This window comes from Eubalaena glacialis, chromosome 7, assembly GCF_028564815.1.
Source record: "Eubalaena glacialis isolate mEubGla1 chromosome 7, mEubGla1.1.hap2.+ XY, whole genome shotgun sequence".
Classification (NCBI taxonomy): domain Eukaryota; kingdom Metazoa; phylum Chordata; class Mammalia; order Artiodactyla; family Balaenidae; genus Eubalaena; species Eubalaena glacialis.
In genome coordinates this window covers 81093867-81110334 of record NC_083722.1, presented here as the reverse complement: position 1 = coordinate 81110334, position 16468 = coordinate 81093867, and the positions used below count along the sequence as shown (strand labels likewise).

Genomic DNA, 16468 nt, shown 5'->3' with positions numbered 1-16468 from the left:
CTCTGTGACCCTCCCGTATTATACAGAACAGTTGATTATACCCACAGATTAAAAAATACTCTGTCAAATAATTGATAAGTATGTTAACAGAGAAGCTGAAGAGGAATTGTGGTTCCCTTAAAGGCTGACTAGCAGCATCAGAGTTGAGGATAGAACCATTTTCTGTTTTCCGTCCCTCTGTTAATAGGCTTTTTTCTTGTTGTTGTCCATAATATTCCCCATTGTCTTTTGTCTCAAATCATTCAGTTGCTTTTCTGTGGTGGTATTTTGTTACATGTTTGCTTCCATGGATTCCCCCCTTTACCTTATATATTCTTCATTGAAAATAAAACGTAAGTGAAATGTTTATCTTAATCTTCCAGAGTATCAGTGTCTCATTTACTGAGACTTCCTTTTCATTAGTGTATACACAGAATTATATGTGGTAATAATTATTTCCAGATATTAACTGGGATCAAACTGCCTTTTTTTTTTTTTTTTGGCCACGCTGTGCAGCATGTTGGATCTTAGCTCCCCAACCAGGGATCAAACCCGAGCCCCCTACATTGGAAGGATGGAGTCTTAACCACTGGACCACCAGGGAAGGAAGTCCCCAAACTGTCTTTTAAAGTCCATGGGATGTGTAGTGATGTCCTCACTTTCATTTCTGATAATGGTAATCTGTATCCTCAGTCTGGCTAGAGGCTTATCAATTTTATTCATCTTTTCAAAGAACTAGCTTTTGGTTTAGTTGATTTTCTCTATTGATTTCTTGTTGTTTAATGTCATTGATTTCTTTTTTTTTTTTGGCTGCACTGCGTGGCATGCAGGATCTTGGTTCCCTGACCAGGGATTGAACCTGCCCCCTGCAGTGGCAGCATGGAGTCCTAACCACTGGACTGCCAGGGAATTCCCACATTTAAATGTTTTTGAATTATGTTTGGAAAACTGGTTGGCTATTAGGAAAGATTTTCCCTCTTGAGTTGCCATGTGGGTCTCACGATAAACTAGTAGTGCAAACTTTTATCTTTCATTATATATGGGTTTTCGTTTTGTCTCAGACTCGTTTGTAGGGAATTTCTGCCTGTATTTCATAGCTGGAGAATATGAGATCTAAAGGTGTCAATTTCCACCGGGGAGATTTTCCCACAGTAGTGTTCTTTGGACTTCTCCCCCTTATATTATTATGTTGCTCAGAGATATACCTTTGGACTGAAACCACCGCATTTTGATGACTCAAAAACGTCACCAACCGGTAAAATTCTTGAAAATTTGAAACAACTGATTTTAGTTTCTAGAATTTTAAAGAACATCACATAGCCAGAAATGATTTGTTCACTAATGAATTATGAACTACCAGTGTGTATGTCTGTAGTGGCAACTGTATAAGAATTCATTTAACAGGATAATGTGTTCTGTAATAGTCTCAGTAGTTTGTAATTGATAACACAAAATTTTCAGAATGTTAATTCCTATAGCAAGAACTTGTAACATCGTAAAATGTGTTTCACCAGAGTTGCTACTTTCCGTATTTTATAATTAAATGTACTAAAAAAATCTAAATGTAATAGAAAAATTCAATCACAGAGATGGCTTTAAACACAAACATTTCTGAATAACACTTTATTCTAGCTCATATACAAGGACATTTTGGTATGCTATTTATACAGTTTTCTTAGTGTTCCCTACATTTGGACTAATCATACGAACATATCTATATGCTAGAGATTTGACTAAAGTATATGCACTTCAAAATAATATTCTATATTCTAATATTCTGAAATGCCTGTGTACAATCTGATCATTGTTTAGTCAGGAAATATCAAATTTAAAGTATCAGGATGTGGAATGTTTGATAAGTGTTTAGAATTTTTCTGACCAGAGTTCCATCTAGCTAGCCGTGGCGTTAATACAGGACCTGTATGTTTTTCTCATGGGCATGAGGATGTCATGTTACACTTTTTTGTTTCTCAACTTTTTGCTTAAACTTTTTCTCTCAACGTACTGTAGTAAGTCCTGTCAACATGTTTGTTTGAAAGCAAACCAAAACCAAATATTAAAACGGAAAAAAAAATTGCAAAATAATCAGATTCTGGCTTCAATATATTATTTCTGTATTTGTAAACTGATGTTAAAAAATGCTCTCAAGATGCTTTTTAGGAAGGCACAATTTGGTAGCATCAATTTTTCACTTACAGCTTTTTCTAAACAAGATCCCAAGAAACTGCCACCTTAATTTTTCCGGCACGTACTTTTAAGCACTTCAAGGTTCAATCTGAAGTGCAAGTAAAACCCTCTCATTCTCAAAATTACTAAGAGTAAACAATACATTGGATAGTGAGCAGAATATGAAAATACAGGCTACTCTGTCAAAAGATGAAAGTTCTTATGGTATCGGGTTAGAGACTAAACGTGGAACAAAGGCCTTCATGACTGGAAAATCAGAGCTCTTGAAGTGAGCTCTAGCTATCTAAGCTTACAAGTTAAATGCAGAAAAACTAGAACATTTTGGTTCTTTTGAACAAGAGCGCAACAGCTAAAGCATTACAAATAAGGTATGGTGATAATTGAGTTAGAAAAGCTCAGTTACTACTCTTAGGATAGACTCTAATCAGTAAAACTATACTTTGTAATTTTCAAGAGTTTGGCTTCATATTTAAAATTTTTTTTACAGTATGTAATTACATATACAGTGTCCTGTAACTCAAACTATAATGCTCAAGTCTATAAGAAGTTTATTCGAGAGATGCTCAAAAGCCCCACTACTACTCTCCCTTTCTCCTATTTAGAAAAACCAACAATTTTGAAAATACTTGTAGCACAGAAATGCTCCATGGTTCATCCACAACCGCAAGCCCGTATCAATAGGCAATTTCTCATATCTAATGTATTGTGTTATAGTCTCTAATATCATATGTCAAATACTCTGTTGATTTATGAACATTTTCCATGGGCAAGGGTGTTAAAGACAACAGTATCAAGTTGACGATGTTATTGTTCACTTTAAATACTAAATTGTGCTTGCATACTGAAAGTTAAAATGAGCTGCAGTAAGAATGGGAATATAAATATGTCCATTTGTACCATACACTAAAAATCCTAAAAATAAGAGAATGAAGATACCTTACGATAACTGAAAAATGAAAGATGAGAAGCAATAGGAATTGGTAATGGTATATTTTAATTTTTTGTTAAAGCTCTGAAGTTGTATTAAATTGCTAACCAAATTGAGGTAGAGGTAGACCCTAATGTTATTCCTTCCATGTGTCAGAAGTTAAGCCTCTCACTTTAACTTGTATGTGCTTTCCCCCTAATTATATATAAATGATTTAATTTGAAATGTGTGTTATGATAGAAAAATTACAGGACCATTCAAATGGTTATTTTTTTTTTTACAAAATTCTTAATTACTAGTAAAAAAAAAAAGTACTTATAAAATGTACCCAATGTTCTTCCTGCTGGTCATAAATATATTTGTTTTTCCTCCAAGTGTAGAAAAAAAAGGGTAGAGAAACTATATTATGCAACCATTATGATAGTCATGTAATGAAGACACTAGAACATAACTAGTATGGTCATATTTTACCTTAGTGCCTAGTTTTTCTCTTTGAAGGTTACACATAGCTTTGATTCATATTAAATTTCCTACTAAAGCAGATTTAAATTCCATCAGACACAAATCTATTTCCATTTTAAATCACATACAAGTGCTAAGTGATCAGAGGGATGGGAAACACTAGGTAAGGCCTGGTGGGTGGTAACTTCTTCATGAGTAGGTAATGGAATCACCTGTTCAACCTCTAAAGCATTTAAGTCAATGAAAATGTAATCCAGACATCCATGAAAGCCACCAACGTAATTTGTGTAAGCAGGTTCACCACAAGCACTTTTCAGTTTGAAGAAATGGGTAAGAGACATGTTGCATCGTTCCTCTTCCCCATTGGAAGTCCAGTCTTCATGATCCTCTGGAATATTGCCACTGATGACAAAGTGATACATTCCTGTTGATGGGGTACTATTAAAGTCCCCACAAAATATAACTGGTATGCTGGGATACAGATCACAAGAGACGTGTCTAATGTGAGCCAAGGCTACTGCCATTTGAATGAGACGAATGTACCCACCTATGAATATAAAAAACGTGTTAAGTACTTTCTAAAGTTGCCTTTAAGTTAAAAAAAAGAAAGAAAAAACTCACAAACCACAGTATCTGGGTGACATTCAAGATATGTATTTGTATGTGTGGGGAGGCACTGGATGAAGGTGGTCAAAAGGTAAAACTTCCAGTTATAAGATTAATGGTATTGTAATATACAACACAGTGACTATAGTTAACACTGCTGGGTGGTATATTTGAAAGGTGCTAAGAGAGTAAACCCCAGAAGTTCTCATCACAGGGAAAAAAACCTTTTTGGGGGTATTTATATGAGGTAATAGATTTTAACTAAACTTATTGTGATAATCATTTTGCAATATGTATAAGTCATTATGCCATACACCTTAAATTGTATAGCGCTGTGTGTCGACTATATCTCAATAAAACTCAAAAAAAAAAAAGATGTATTTGTGTAAAACAGCTTTTACCGACGTTACGTTACCACGTTCAAGCCACTTGTGAAAACCAATAAAACCTACCTTTGGGGTGCCAGTAGAGATGGGTATTAGCAACACATATCTTTTTAGAAGAGTCCTTTGTAGACTGAAGAACAGAAACCTAAAGTAAACAGAAAATGCCAAGTTCAGTTGCTATTTCCCAATCTGAATTTTTTTAAAATCTAAAACTATATGATGAACTGACATTTTATTCCATATGCCTCCCTGCTGATGAAGTATGATTGAAATTATGAAATTTAATTTTGTTTTAAGTTTTGTAATATAAATGAATGGGATTCAGCATAACATTTTAGTAACAGTCCAATATACAGAGATAGCATGAATACATTTTAGATGACAACACTAAGGTTGGAGACCGTGTTTTTATGTGGGTAAGCGTGGGCTTTGGAGTCAGGCAGAACTAGCTTTGAATACCCACTCTACCATTTACAGCAGTGTGACCTGGAGAGGGACACTTCTTTGTCCTAAACCAGCTTCATCATGAGTAGAAAAGAGACAATATCATCCACCTCAAGGAGGACATTTAATTGTGTGGATTCAATTAAATGAGCTTACTCAGAGATGCATGAGACACAGTAGGTGCTCAAAAAATGGTAGCTACTCTTCTTACTATGAACAAAACCAACCACCTAAAAACTCTGGACAACAGAGTTTTAGAATAACATCTATAAAATGGGAACAGTAGGATTACTATAAGCCAAAATTAAAATAACAGCTAATATTTACGGAGCACTTTGTACAACATGCCAGAGACTTAAAATTTTAATTCTTTAAAATGTGTCAAAACAGTGTTTGGCAAGTAGTAAGAAAATATTAGCTATTAAATTATTGTATTTAGCTAAACACTAAATCATAAGCACTATGAAAACAGCACTTGTCTTGTTCAAGGCAAGCTGTAGTGTGCCTGGCGCATTACAGGTACTCAATAAGTATCTGCTCAATGATGAAGGAAGGAAGAAAGGCTAAATTACATGCTGAAGATACAAGAGCAAACACCTTTCAGTAAAATCTGGACTGTTTCATCTCTATAAGCACCCCCGGCCCCGGCGCCCCTTCCAGAACGAGTATGTAGAGACGGGCGGAGTTACTCTACCTGAAGTACAGAAGACCGCTGGAGCACCCTCTCCTGCGCTGATGGGTACAAAGCCAGTTTCTCCAGCAGTTCTTTGTGAAGTGGGTCAGACTGCAGGGCTTCATGGAAAGGAATGTCATGCTGGCTAAGGAGGCTGAACTTGGACTTCCGGTAGAAAGTGGCCAGGCCTTCGTGCTGCTTGATTCGAAACACGCCCTCCAGCCCAAAGGCCTCCAGGGCCGGCACCAAGCTGTCTGTAAACACGTTCCGGTCAACTTCCTGTAAACAGATGAGGTCGGCGTTGTAGCCCGTGAGTTCCTTTTGGATAAGGTTCTGGCGGTAGTCGAGTTCCAGGGCGTAAGGGGCACAGTACGGGTACAGGACCGTCCGCGAAAACTCAGTCTGGGCGTATGTGTCGGCCAGGATGTTGTAGGAGACAGTGCGGATGAGAGCGTCGTCCGTCACCTTCTTGGTGTACAGATGCCGGTGGTCAAAGGTGCAGGTGCCGGGCCCGGCCTCCACTGGACACACACTTTCCAACTCCCGGCTTGGCCCGAAGCGCTGCCCATTGCCTGGGGTGCAATGAAGTTTGAGCCGTAGCCCGATGTCGGCATTGGACGGGGTGTAGACGCGCTCGTCCACATCCGTCTCAGTCCAACCAGGAGAGGGCGAAGAGAGAGACAACGATGAGGGGCCTCCGCCCTCAGGTTCCGCCGCTCCGGGTTTGGTTTCCTTGTACCAGCGGAAGAGGGAGCCGGCGGGATCCCCAAATTCGACGCCGAGCTTGGGGCACACCGGGAAGCCGGCCATAATGTAGCGCGGCAACTGCAGCTCGGTGAAGGCGGGAGGGTTGCGCTCCACCTTGTACTTGACATCGCCGATCTGCAGCACCGCACCGTCCTGCCAGGCGTCCACATTGAGCACGTCTTCAGCCACTGCCTCCTCCCGGTAGTACAGCTTCACCACGGGTTCGCAGGCTGCAGCCGGCTCGGGCCCAGGCCCCGCACAGGACACGCCGCCGCTTGCGTTTGGCCGGTTCTTCCTGCTCTTCTTGGCGGCGGCCGCCTTCGCGTGGCCTTTGAGGGCATTGGTAGCGATCCGGCTGAGGGCCCGACCCAGCGGCTCGCTCTGGTCGCGCTGCATGTTCTTGTGGCTGCCGTCGGCCAGCGCGAACGACAGACTTAGCTTAGGCTCCGAGGGCACACAGCGCACCACAGCGCGCTCCATCGCGCCTGCCGCGGTCTCAGTCGCCGCCTCGGCCCGACTGTGCCGCTCCACCGCCGTGCGGACCCCACGAAGCGCGGCGCGGGCGCCTGGGAGCCTCCACATGAACCTGGTGGTCCAGAGGCTGACGAGATCTGAGGTTGGGCGACCGCTAAGCGTCAGGTAGAAACGGAAGAGCCGCAGTCACCGGTTCCGGAACCCATTCAGTTCCTCAACTTCCGGCCGGCGAAGAGAGGGCGCACTGTGCTCCCGCCACGCACTTTCGCCAGGCCCGCTCACCAGCTCCTTTTTTCCATAGCCACTCCTGTCTCTAATCCATCCCAGCTTAATTTTTATCTACAACCAGAGTCATAAGGCTGGAAAAATGAAGAAAATATATAAGTTCCAGAGGGAAATATTAGACTCCATGGTTTTATCGAAAGTGCAGTTAGCGGGCGGAAGCGAAGGCGCGCCCAAGACGGAACTGGCTGGGGTGGTGTCACGGGTTTCGCTTGCCCAGAGGAGGCTGGCGCAGTTCCTGGTTGTTAACCCCGTGCCTTCTAGTGCTGCCTGGGACTTCCTCGCGCGAGGGCGTAGGGAACTTCAGGCGGATTGCCGGCCTGGCTTCGGGTGTGGGAAGTGTTGCTCACTTCTCCACAGCATTCCCGAGGCTGCTCACCCTCTTCCGAGGTGTGGTGGGTTCACCTCAGGCCTAGCCAGCGCCGACGCGCGGAGCAGAGCTTTTGTGGTAGTAACTACGAACGATATATAGTAGCTCCCAGTTAGTGAGCCCTGACTGTGCTAAAAACGTCTTTTACGGATGTGAGGACCAGAGAGATTAAGTTACCTGCTCAAGACCAAACAGACATTGCTGAATGAATGACAGGAGACTGAGAATAGCCAGTAAGTAAGAGGATATGAGAAATGTAGCTTCTTTGAAAGCCAAATGAAGAAAGTATTTCAAGAAACAGAGTTTGTGTTGAATATAATTAATACTCTGTGATTAACTGAAGAAAAAAAAAACTCTTGAAGATTCAAAGAACAAACTGAGAATTCGCTTCTCTCGATAAGTGATGTTTGTATGTACTTTCCCGTCTCCTACAACTAGAATGTTTATTTATTGGGTATCTAATAATGAGCCATACCCTTTCCCCTGGCTTACAGTGAGGAAAATAAGCCTTTTCTAAAAGAAGGATGAATTTTGCAGTCATTTGAAATGTATATTCCTGTCCTCCCCTCTCCCCACGCAGCAAGCATTTGACAAGGTAACTGGATGCCTGGTGGTATGTATGTAATCTGGGGCTACAGTGTAGGGTAAAAGTCATTACATTGTTATCAGTTGACTTAAGAAAATAAGTCTCAGTACTCCAGTTCATAGTATCATAGTACCCACATTAGCAGATACAAATTTTGAAATGGCATTTTTCTTCATGCATCTTTGCAGAACTCAATCTTAAATAAGCTGAAAGATAAAAGCCCTATTAGAAAATGTGGGAATTCCCTGGCGGTCCAGTGGTTACACCTCGAGGCTTTCACTGCTGAGGCCCAGAGTTCAGTCCCTGGTCTGGGAACTAAGATCCTGCAACCCGCTCCGGGAGGCTAAAAAAAAAAAAAAAAAAAAAAAACCCTATTAGAAAATGACTTTCCTTCAAGCAAGCTGATCTAATTTAACTCTGTAGCACTGTAACAGTCTTAATCCGAGTTTGAGACACATACCTTGAAGTGTCATACTTTCTTTTAGGTTTTTTTGATATTTTAATTTTTTCAAAGAGTAAAAACATATTCGTAGTGAAAAAAAGGTAATCTTCCCGCCTCTGACTCCTATGCATGCACAAACATTTATGAATTTATACCCTTCCCCCCACTTTTTTGCACAAATAGGAATGTAGTATACCCATGGTTCAGTACCTTCCTCTTTTCATTATCTTACATTATCTTTAGTCAGTTCTTTCAGGAGAAAGTATCTGCAAGTGTTCTGAAAGTGTCACAACTTCCCAAAGAAAGTTTAATCTGAACTCCACAGACTTAAAAATAATAAATGGTGTGTTTATTTTATGAGGCTAAACTGTAGCACAATTATGTATATAAATTATGTACATTATAATTATATAATTAAAATTTGAGATTACAAGACTGAACCAATACTATGCTTTTCCTCATGCCAAAAGGAGAAGCGTCTAATAGAAATCATTTTATTCATCCATTCTCAATTCATACCAAGAAACACAAGCTAACTTTGACTAATCAAAAGTTAACGGTTGTTGGAGTTATTTTTATTACTTATACATATATCTGCAGGAATTAGTGTGTGAAGACAAGTTTCTCGTAATTACCCTCACTTAGTTAATAACATTGGCATAGATCATTAATATACTTTTATCTTTTTTAACTTAAGGTCAACATGAAACTGTAATTTTGAGGGATAGCACTCAGAATTTTGAGTAGTTTTGGTGATGTCACTTCAGGGTAATCTATTTTCTCATATATTCAAAATTTAATAAATTCTTTTTTTTTTTTTTTTTTGGCTGCATTGGGTCTTCATTGCACGTGGGCTTTCTCTAGTTGCGGCGAGCAGGGGCTACTCTTCGTTGCAGTGAGCGGGCTTCTCATTGCAGCGGCTTCTCGTCACGGAGCATGGGCTCTAGGGCATGCGGGCTTCAGTAGTTGTGGCATGTGGGCTCAGTAGTTGTGGCACACAGGCTTAGTTGCTCCGAAGCATGTGGGATCTTCCCAGACCAGGAATTGAACCCGTGTCCCCTGCATTGGCAGGGGGATTCTTAACCACTGCGCCACCAGGGAAGTCCCCCAAATTTAATAATTTCTATTTGCTTTCTGTTTAAGGGAATCAATCTCTTGTATTTGTTTGTTTCTTTTTATATTATTTTTTCCAGTTTTACTGAAATATAATTGATATATAACATTGTATTAGTCCAAGGTGTACAGCATAATGATTTGATATAGGTATATATTGCCAAATGATTACCACAGTAAGTTTAATTAACATCCATTACCTCAATAGTTACAATTTTTTTTCTTGTGATGAGAACTTCTAAGATCTATTGTTTGCAACTTTCACATATACTGTAGTCACCATGTTGTACACTATATCCCCAGAACTTGTTTATCTTATAACTGGAAGTTTTTACCTTTTTGATCACCTTCATCCATTTCCTCCATCCAACCCTTCCCCCACACCAATCTGTTCTCTGTATCTATGAATTAATTTTTTTTTAGATTCCACATATAATCGAAATCATACAGTATTTGTCTTTGTCTGACTTATTTCACTTAGCATAATGCCCTTGAGGTCCATTCATGTTGTCACAATGGCAGGATCTCCTTTTTTATTGTTGAATAATATTCCATTATATATCTGTATCTATATATCTATATCATATCTATATCTATATATCTTACATTTTCTCTACCCATTTATCCATTGACGGACACTTAACATTCAGGTTGTTTCCATGTCTTGGCTATTGTAAATAATGCTGCACTGAACATGGGGGTGCAGAGACATTTTTGGGATATTGATTTTGTTTCCTTTGTGTGTATATATAACCAGAAGTGGAATGCTGAATCATATGGTAGTTCTATTTCTAATTTTTTGAGGAACTTCTGTTTCTATGCTGTTTTCCATAGTGACTGCATCAATTTACGTTCCCACCAACAGTGCTATTTGTTTCTTATATTTAAATATATATATCATAATTTATGATTACATTATGTATTAATATACTATATAGCATAGTATGTATATGATACAGCTATATCATTTTTTTCATTTTTAAAATTGAGATACAACTATATCACTTAATATAAGTATAATTAATGTTACTATAACAGCAATCAAAAACTTAGTTCGAAGAAAAAAAATTCAGTCAAAGAACTTATGTAAAACATAACACAGTTTAGCTTCATAAAGAACTCTTAAGCATATGGACTCATTTCTTTTTCCTGCACTCCCATTCTTAATTTTGAAATAACAATACATAGTTTAAAGCATAGTAATTTAGTCTCATAAGTTCTCTTAGCATCTTCATCATTTCTATTAAGAAATAGAAAAAAACTTTTTGTATAGTATTGGAGAATCATATTTTGGTGTCATTATCCGTAAGTGCTTTTATATAATCAAGCCTGGGCTTCCCTGGTGGTGCAGTGGTTAAGAATCTGCCTGCCAATGCAGGGGACATGGGTTCGAGCCCTGGTCCAGGAAGATCCCACAGGCTGCGGAGCAACTAAGCCCATGAACCACAACTACTGAGCCTGTGCTCTAGAGCTTGTGAGCCACAACCACTGAAACCCGTGCGCCTAGAGCCTGTGCTCTGAAACAAAGAGAAGCCACCGCAGTGAGAAGCCCACACACTGCAACAAAGAGTAGCCTCCACGCACTGCAACTACAGAAAGTCTGCGCGCAGCAACAAAGACCCAACATAGCCAAAAATAAAATAAATAAATTTATATTAAAAAAATAATCAAGGCTTCGTGAAATATACTTATCTGCTTATAAATACTATTTCTAACCCTTAGATTCAGAAGTAGAGCCCTTCAAGGGAATGCTTTTAAGCTGCAAATTAAATATGTAGAGATAATTAACATTTTTTTCCTTTCTTTCAAAGCAAAATATTTAATAAAATTCCAGATGGCTCTTTTGCAGAAATTGACAAGCTGATCCTAAACTTTATATGGAAATGCAAAGGACCTAGAATAGTCCAAATTACTCTTTTTATAAAAGAAGAACAAAGTTGGAGGACTAACACTACTCAAATTTAAAACTATAGTTGACCCTTGAACAATGTGTGGGGTTAGGGGCACCAACCCGCCTCCTTGCCCCAGTACAGTTGAAAATCCGTGTATAACTTTATAGTCGGCCCTCCAGATCTGCTATTTAGCATCTGCATATTCAACCAACGAGGGATCATGTAGTACTGTAGCATACATTTAGTGAAAAAAATCTGCGTACAAGTGGACAGTTCAAAACTGTCTTGTTTAAGAGTCAACTGTAGAACCATTTTTACTAAAGCTACAGCAATCAAGACACTGTGGTACTGGAATGATGATAGACATGTAGATCAAAGGAACAGAATTGATTGTCCAGAAATAAACCCTTACATTATGGTCAATTGAGTTTTCAACAAAGATGTCAAGGCAATTCAGTGAGGAAAGGACAGACTTTTCAATAAATGGTACTGGAACAACTGTATATCTATATGCAAAAAAATAAACTTGAATTTGTACCTCTCACGACATACAGAAACTGACTCTAAATGTATTATAGACCTAAATGTAAAACCTATAAGTAGAAGAAAACACAGAAAAACTTCATGATCTTATCTATCTTTCATAGATAGTAACTTCAAAATCATAATCCATAAGAGAAAAAATATCCTGTTTGACTTTATAAAAATTAAAAACTTTTGCTCTTCAAAATACCATTAAGAAAATGGGTCTAGCCCGGGCCCCAGCTCCGGCCACGTGAGGCGAGGGCTGTGAACCTGCCTCAGGCAGCAGTCAGGACATCGAGTCTGGCCCCAACACGAGCGCTCTACCTGCAGTGGCCAGTCCTGGAGCAGGAGCTGAGGGCCCCGGCTGAGGCCCGCCAGATCCAGAGAGTGCAAAGCCCTCGGAGCCCAGCTGTTTGGCTGACAGCGTCTTGGTGCTCCGGCCGGGTGTCAGGCCTGAGCCTCTGAGGTGGGAGAGCCAAGTTCAAGACATTGGACCACCAGAGACCTCCTGTCCCCATGTAATATCAGTCAGCAAGAGCTCTCCCAGAGATCTCCGTCTCAATGCTAAGACCCAGCTACACTCAATGACCAGCAAGCTCCAGTGCTGGACACCCCATGCCAAACAACTAGCAACACAGGAACACAACCACAACCATTAGCAGAGAGGCTGCCTAAAATCATAAAAAGGTCACAGACACCCCAAAACACACCACCGGACACGGTCCTGCCCACCAGAAAGACAAGATCCAGCCACATCCACCAGAACACAGGCACCAGTCCCCTCCACCAGAAGGCCTATGCAACCCACTGAACCAATCTTAGCCACTGGGAGCAGACACCAAAAACAACGGGAACTACGAACCTGCAGGCTGTGAAAAGGAGACCCCCAAACACAATAAGTTAAGCAAAATGAGAAGAGAGAGAAATACACAGCACATGAAGGAGCAAGGTAAAAACCCACCAGACCAAACAAATGAAGAGGAAATAGGCAGTCTACCTGAAAAAGAATTCAGACTAATGATAGTAAAGATGATCCAAAATCTTGGAAATAGAATGGAAATGTTTAACAAGGACCTAGAAGAACTAAAGAGCAAACAAACAATGATGAGCAACAAAATAAATGAAATTTAGAATTCTCTAGAAGGAATCAATAGCAGAATAACTGAGGCAAAAGAACGGATAAGTGACCTGGAAGATAAAATAGTGGAAATGACTACTGCAGAGCAGAATAAAGAAAAAAGAATGAAAAGAATTGAGGACAGTCTCAGAGACCTCTGGGACAACATTAAATTCAACAGCATTCGAATCATAGGGGTCCCAGAAGAAGAAGAGAAAAAGAAAGGGACTGAGAAAATATATGAAGAGATTATAGTTGAAAACTTCCCTAATTTGGGAAAGGAAATCATCAAGTCCAGGAAATGCAGACAGTCCCATAGGGGATAAATCCAAGGAGAAACATGCCAAGACATATATTAATCAAACTATCAAAAATTATATACAAAGAAAAAATATTAAGAGCAGCAAGGGAAAAGCAACAAATAACATACAAGGGAATCCCCCTAAGGTTAACAGCTGATCTTTTAGCAGAAACTCTGCAAGCCAGAAGGGAGTGGCAGGACATATTTAAAGTGATGAAAGGGAAAAACCTACAACCAAGATTACTCTACGCAGCAAGGATCTCATTCGGATTCGACGGAGAAATTAAAACATTTACAGACAAGCAAAGGCTAAGAGAATTCAGCACCACCAAACCAGCTTTACAACAAATGCTAAAGGAACTTGTCTAGGCAGGAAACACAAGAGAAGGAAAAGACCTACAATAACAAACCAAAAACAATTAGGAAAATGGTAATAGGAACATACATATTGATAATTACCTTAAATGTAAATGGATTAAATGCTCCAACCAAAAGACATAGACTGGCTGAATGGATACCAAAAAAAGGCCCGTATATATGCTGTCTACAAGACCTAGGGACCTAGGGACACATACAGACTGAAAGTGAGGGGTTGGAAAAAGATATTCCATGGAAATGGAAATCAAAAGAAAGCTGGAGTAGCAATTCTCATATCAGACAAAATAGACTTTAAAATAAAGACTGTTACAAGAGACAAAGAAGGACACTATATAATGATCAACGGATCAATCCAAGAAGAAGATATAACAATTGTAAATATTTATGCACCCAACATAGGAGCACTTCAGTACATAAGGCAAATGCTAACAGCCATAAAAGGGGAAGTTGACAGTAACACAATCATAGTAGGGGACTTTAACACCCCACTTTCACCAATGGACAGATCAACCAAAATGAAAATAAATAAGGAAACACAAGCTTTAAATGATACATTCAACAGGATGGACTTAATTCATATTTATAGGACATTCCATCCAAAAACAACAGAATACACTTTTTTCTCAAGTGCTCATGGAACATTCTCCAGGATAGATCATATCTTGGGTCACAAATCAAGCCTTGATAAATTTAAGAAAATTGAAATCGTATCAAGTATCTTTTCCAACCACAATGCTATGAGACTAGATATCAATTACAGGAAAAAGACTGTAAAAAAATACAAACACATGGAAGCTAAACAATACACTACTAAATAAGAAAGAGATCACTGAAGAAATCAAAGAGGAAATTAAAAAATACCTAGGAACAAATGACATTGAAAACACGATGACCCAAAACCTATGGGCTGCAGCAAAAGCAGTTCTAAGAGGGAAGTTTATAGCAATACAATCCTACCTCAAGAAACAAAAATCTCAAATAAACAACCTAACCTTACACCTAAAGCAATTAGAGAAAGAAGAACAAAAAACCACCAAAGTTAGCAGAAGGAAAGAAATCGTAAAGATCAGATCAGAAATAAATGAAAAAGAAATGAAGGAAACAATAACAAAGATCAATACAACTAAAAGTTGGTTCTTTGAGAAGATAAACGAAATTGATAAACCATTAGCCAGACTCATCAAGAAAATAAGGGAGAAGACTCAAATCAATAGAATTAGAAATGAAAAAGGAGAAGTAACAACTGACACTGCAGAAATACAAAGGATCATGAGAGATTACTACAAGCAACGATATGCCAATAAAATGGACAACCTGGAAGAAATGGACAAATTCTTAGAAAAATGCAACCTTCCGAGACTGAACCAGGAAGAAACAGAAAATATAAACAGACCAATCAGAAGCACTGAAATTGAAACTGTGATTAAAAATCTTCCAACAAACGAAAGCCCAGGAACAGATGGATTCACAGGTGAATTCTATCAAACATTTAGAGAAGAGCTAAGACCTATCCTTCCCAAACTCTTCCAAAATATAGCAGAGGGAGGAACACTCCCAAACTCATTCTACGAGACCACCATCACCCTGTTACCAAAAGCAGACAAAGATGTCACAAAAAAAGAAAACTACAGGCTAATATCACTGATGAACATAGATGCAAAAATCTCAACACAGTACTAGCAAACAGAATCCAGCAGCACATTAAAAGGATCATACACCATGATAAAATGGGGTTTATCCCAGGAATGCAAGGATTCTTCAATATACGCAAATTAATCAATGTGATACACCATGTTAACAAACTGAAGGATAAAAACCATATGATAATCTCAATAGATGCAGAAAAAGCTTTCAAAAAAATTCAACAAACACCCATTTATTATAAAAACCCTCCAGAAAGTAGGCATAGAGGGAACTTACATCAACATAATAAAGACCATATATGACAAACCCACAGCCAACGTCATTCTCAATGGTGAAAAATTGAAACCATTTCCACTAAGATCAGGAACAAGACAAGGTTGCCCACTCTCACCACTATTATTCAACATAGTTTTGGAAGTTTTAGCCACAGCAATCAGAGACAAAAAAGAAATAAAAGGAACCCAAATTGGAAAAGAAGAGGTAAAACTGTCACTGTTTGCAGATGACGCGATACTATACATACAGAATCCTAAAGATGCTACCAGAAAATTATGAGAGCTAATCAATGAAGTTGGTAAAGTAGCAGGATACAAAATTAATGCACAGAAATCTCTTGCATTCCTATACACTAATGATGAAAAATCGGAAAGAGAAATTAAGGAAACACTCCCTTTTACCATTGCAACAAAAAGAATAAAATACCTAGGTATAAACCTACCTAAAGAGACAAAAGACCTGTATGCAGAAAACTATAAGACACTGATGAAAGAAATTAAAGATGATACCAACAGATGGAGAGATATACTATGTTCTTGGATTCGAAGAATCAACATTGTGAAAATGACTATACTACCCAAGCAATCTACAGATTCAATGCAATCCCTATCAAACTACCAATGGCATTTTTCACAGAACTAGAACAAAAAATTTCA

At 39.1% G+C, this 16468-nt stretch overlaps 1 protein-coding gene across 1 annotated transcript; it reads right to left on the bottom strand.

The window, feature by feature from the left end:
• Positions 1-3035: 3035 nt before the first annotated feature.
• PDE12 (phosphodiesterase 12) lies at positions 3036-7047 on the bottom strand. Its single transcript, XM_061195448.1, has 3 exons — positions 5687-7047; positions 4615-4693; positions 3036-4103 (listed from the first exon to the last, which is right to left on the bottom strand). The coding sequence occupies exons 1-3, from the start codon at positions 6992-6994 to the stop codon at positions 3661-3663; spliced, it is 1830 nt and encodes a 609-aa protein (XP_061051431.1). The 5' UTR covers positions 6995-7047; the 3' UTR covers positions 3036-3660.
• Between the last annotated feature and the right edge of the window lie 9421 nt (positions 7048-16468).

Coding starts and splice junctions, on each gene's coding strand:
- PDE12 (XM_061195448.1), bottom strand. CDS start 6,994: ATGTGGAGGCTCCCAGGCGCCCGCGCCGCGCTTCGTGGGGTCCGCACG. Junction 4,694..5,686: donor AGCGGTCTTCTGTACTTCAG/GTAGAGTAACTC, acceptor TGTTTACTTTAG/GTTTCTGTTCTTCAGTCTAC. Junction 4,104..4,614: donor TCTCTACTGGCACCCCAAAG/GTAGGTTTTATT, acceptor TTATATTCATAG/GTGGGTACATTCGTCTCATT.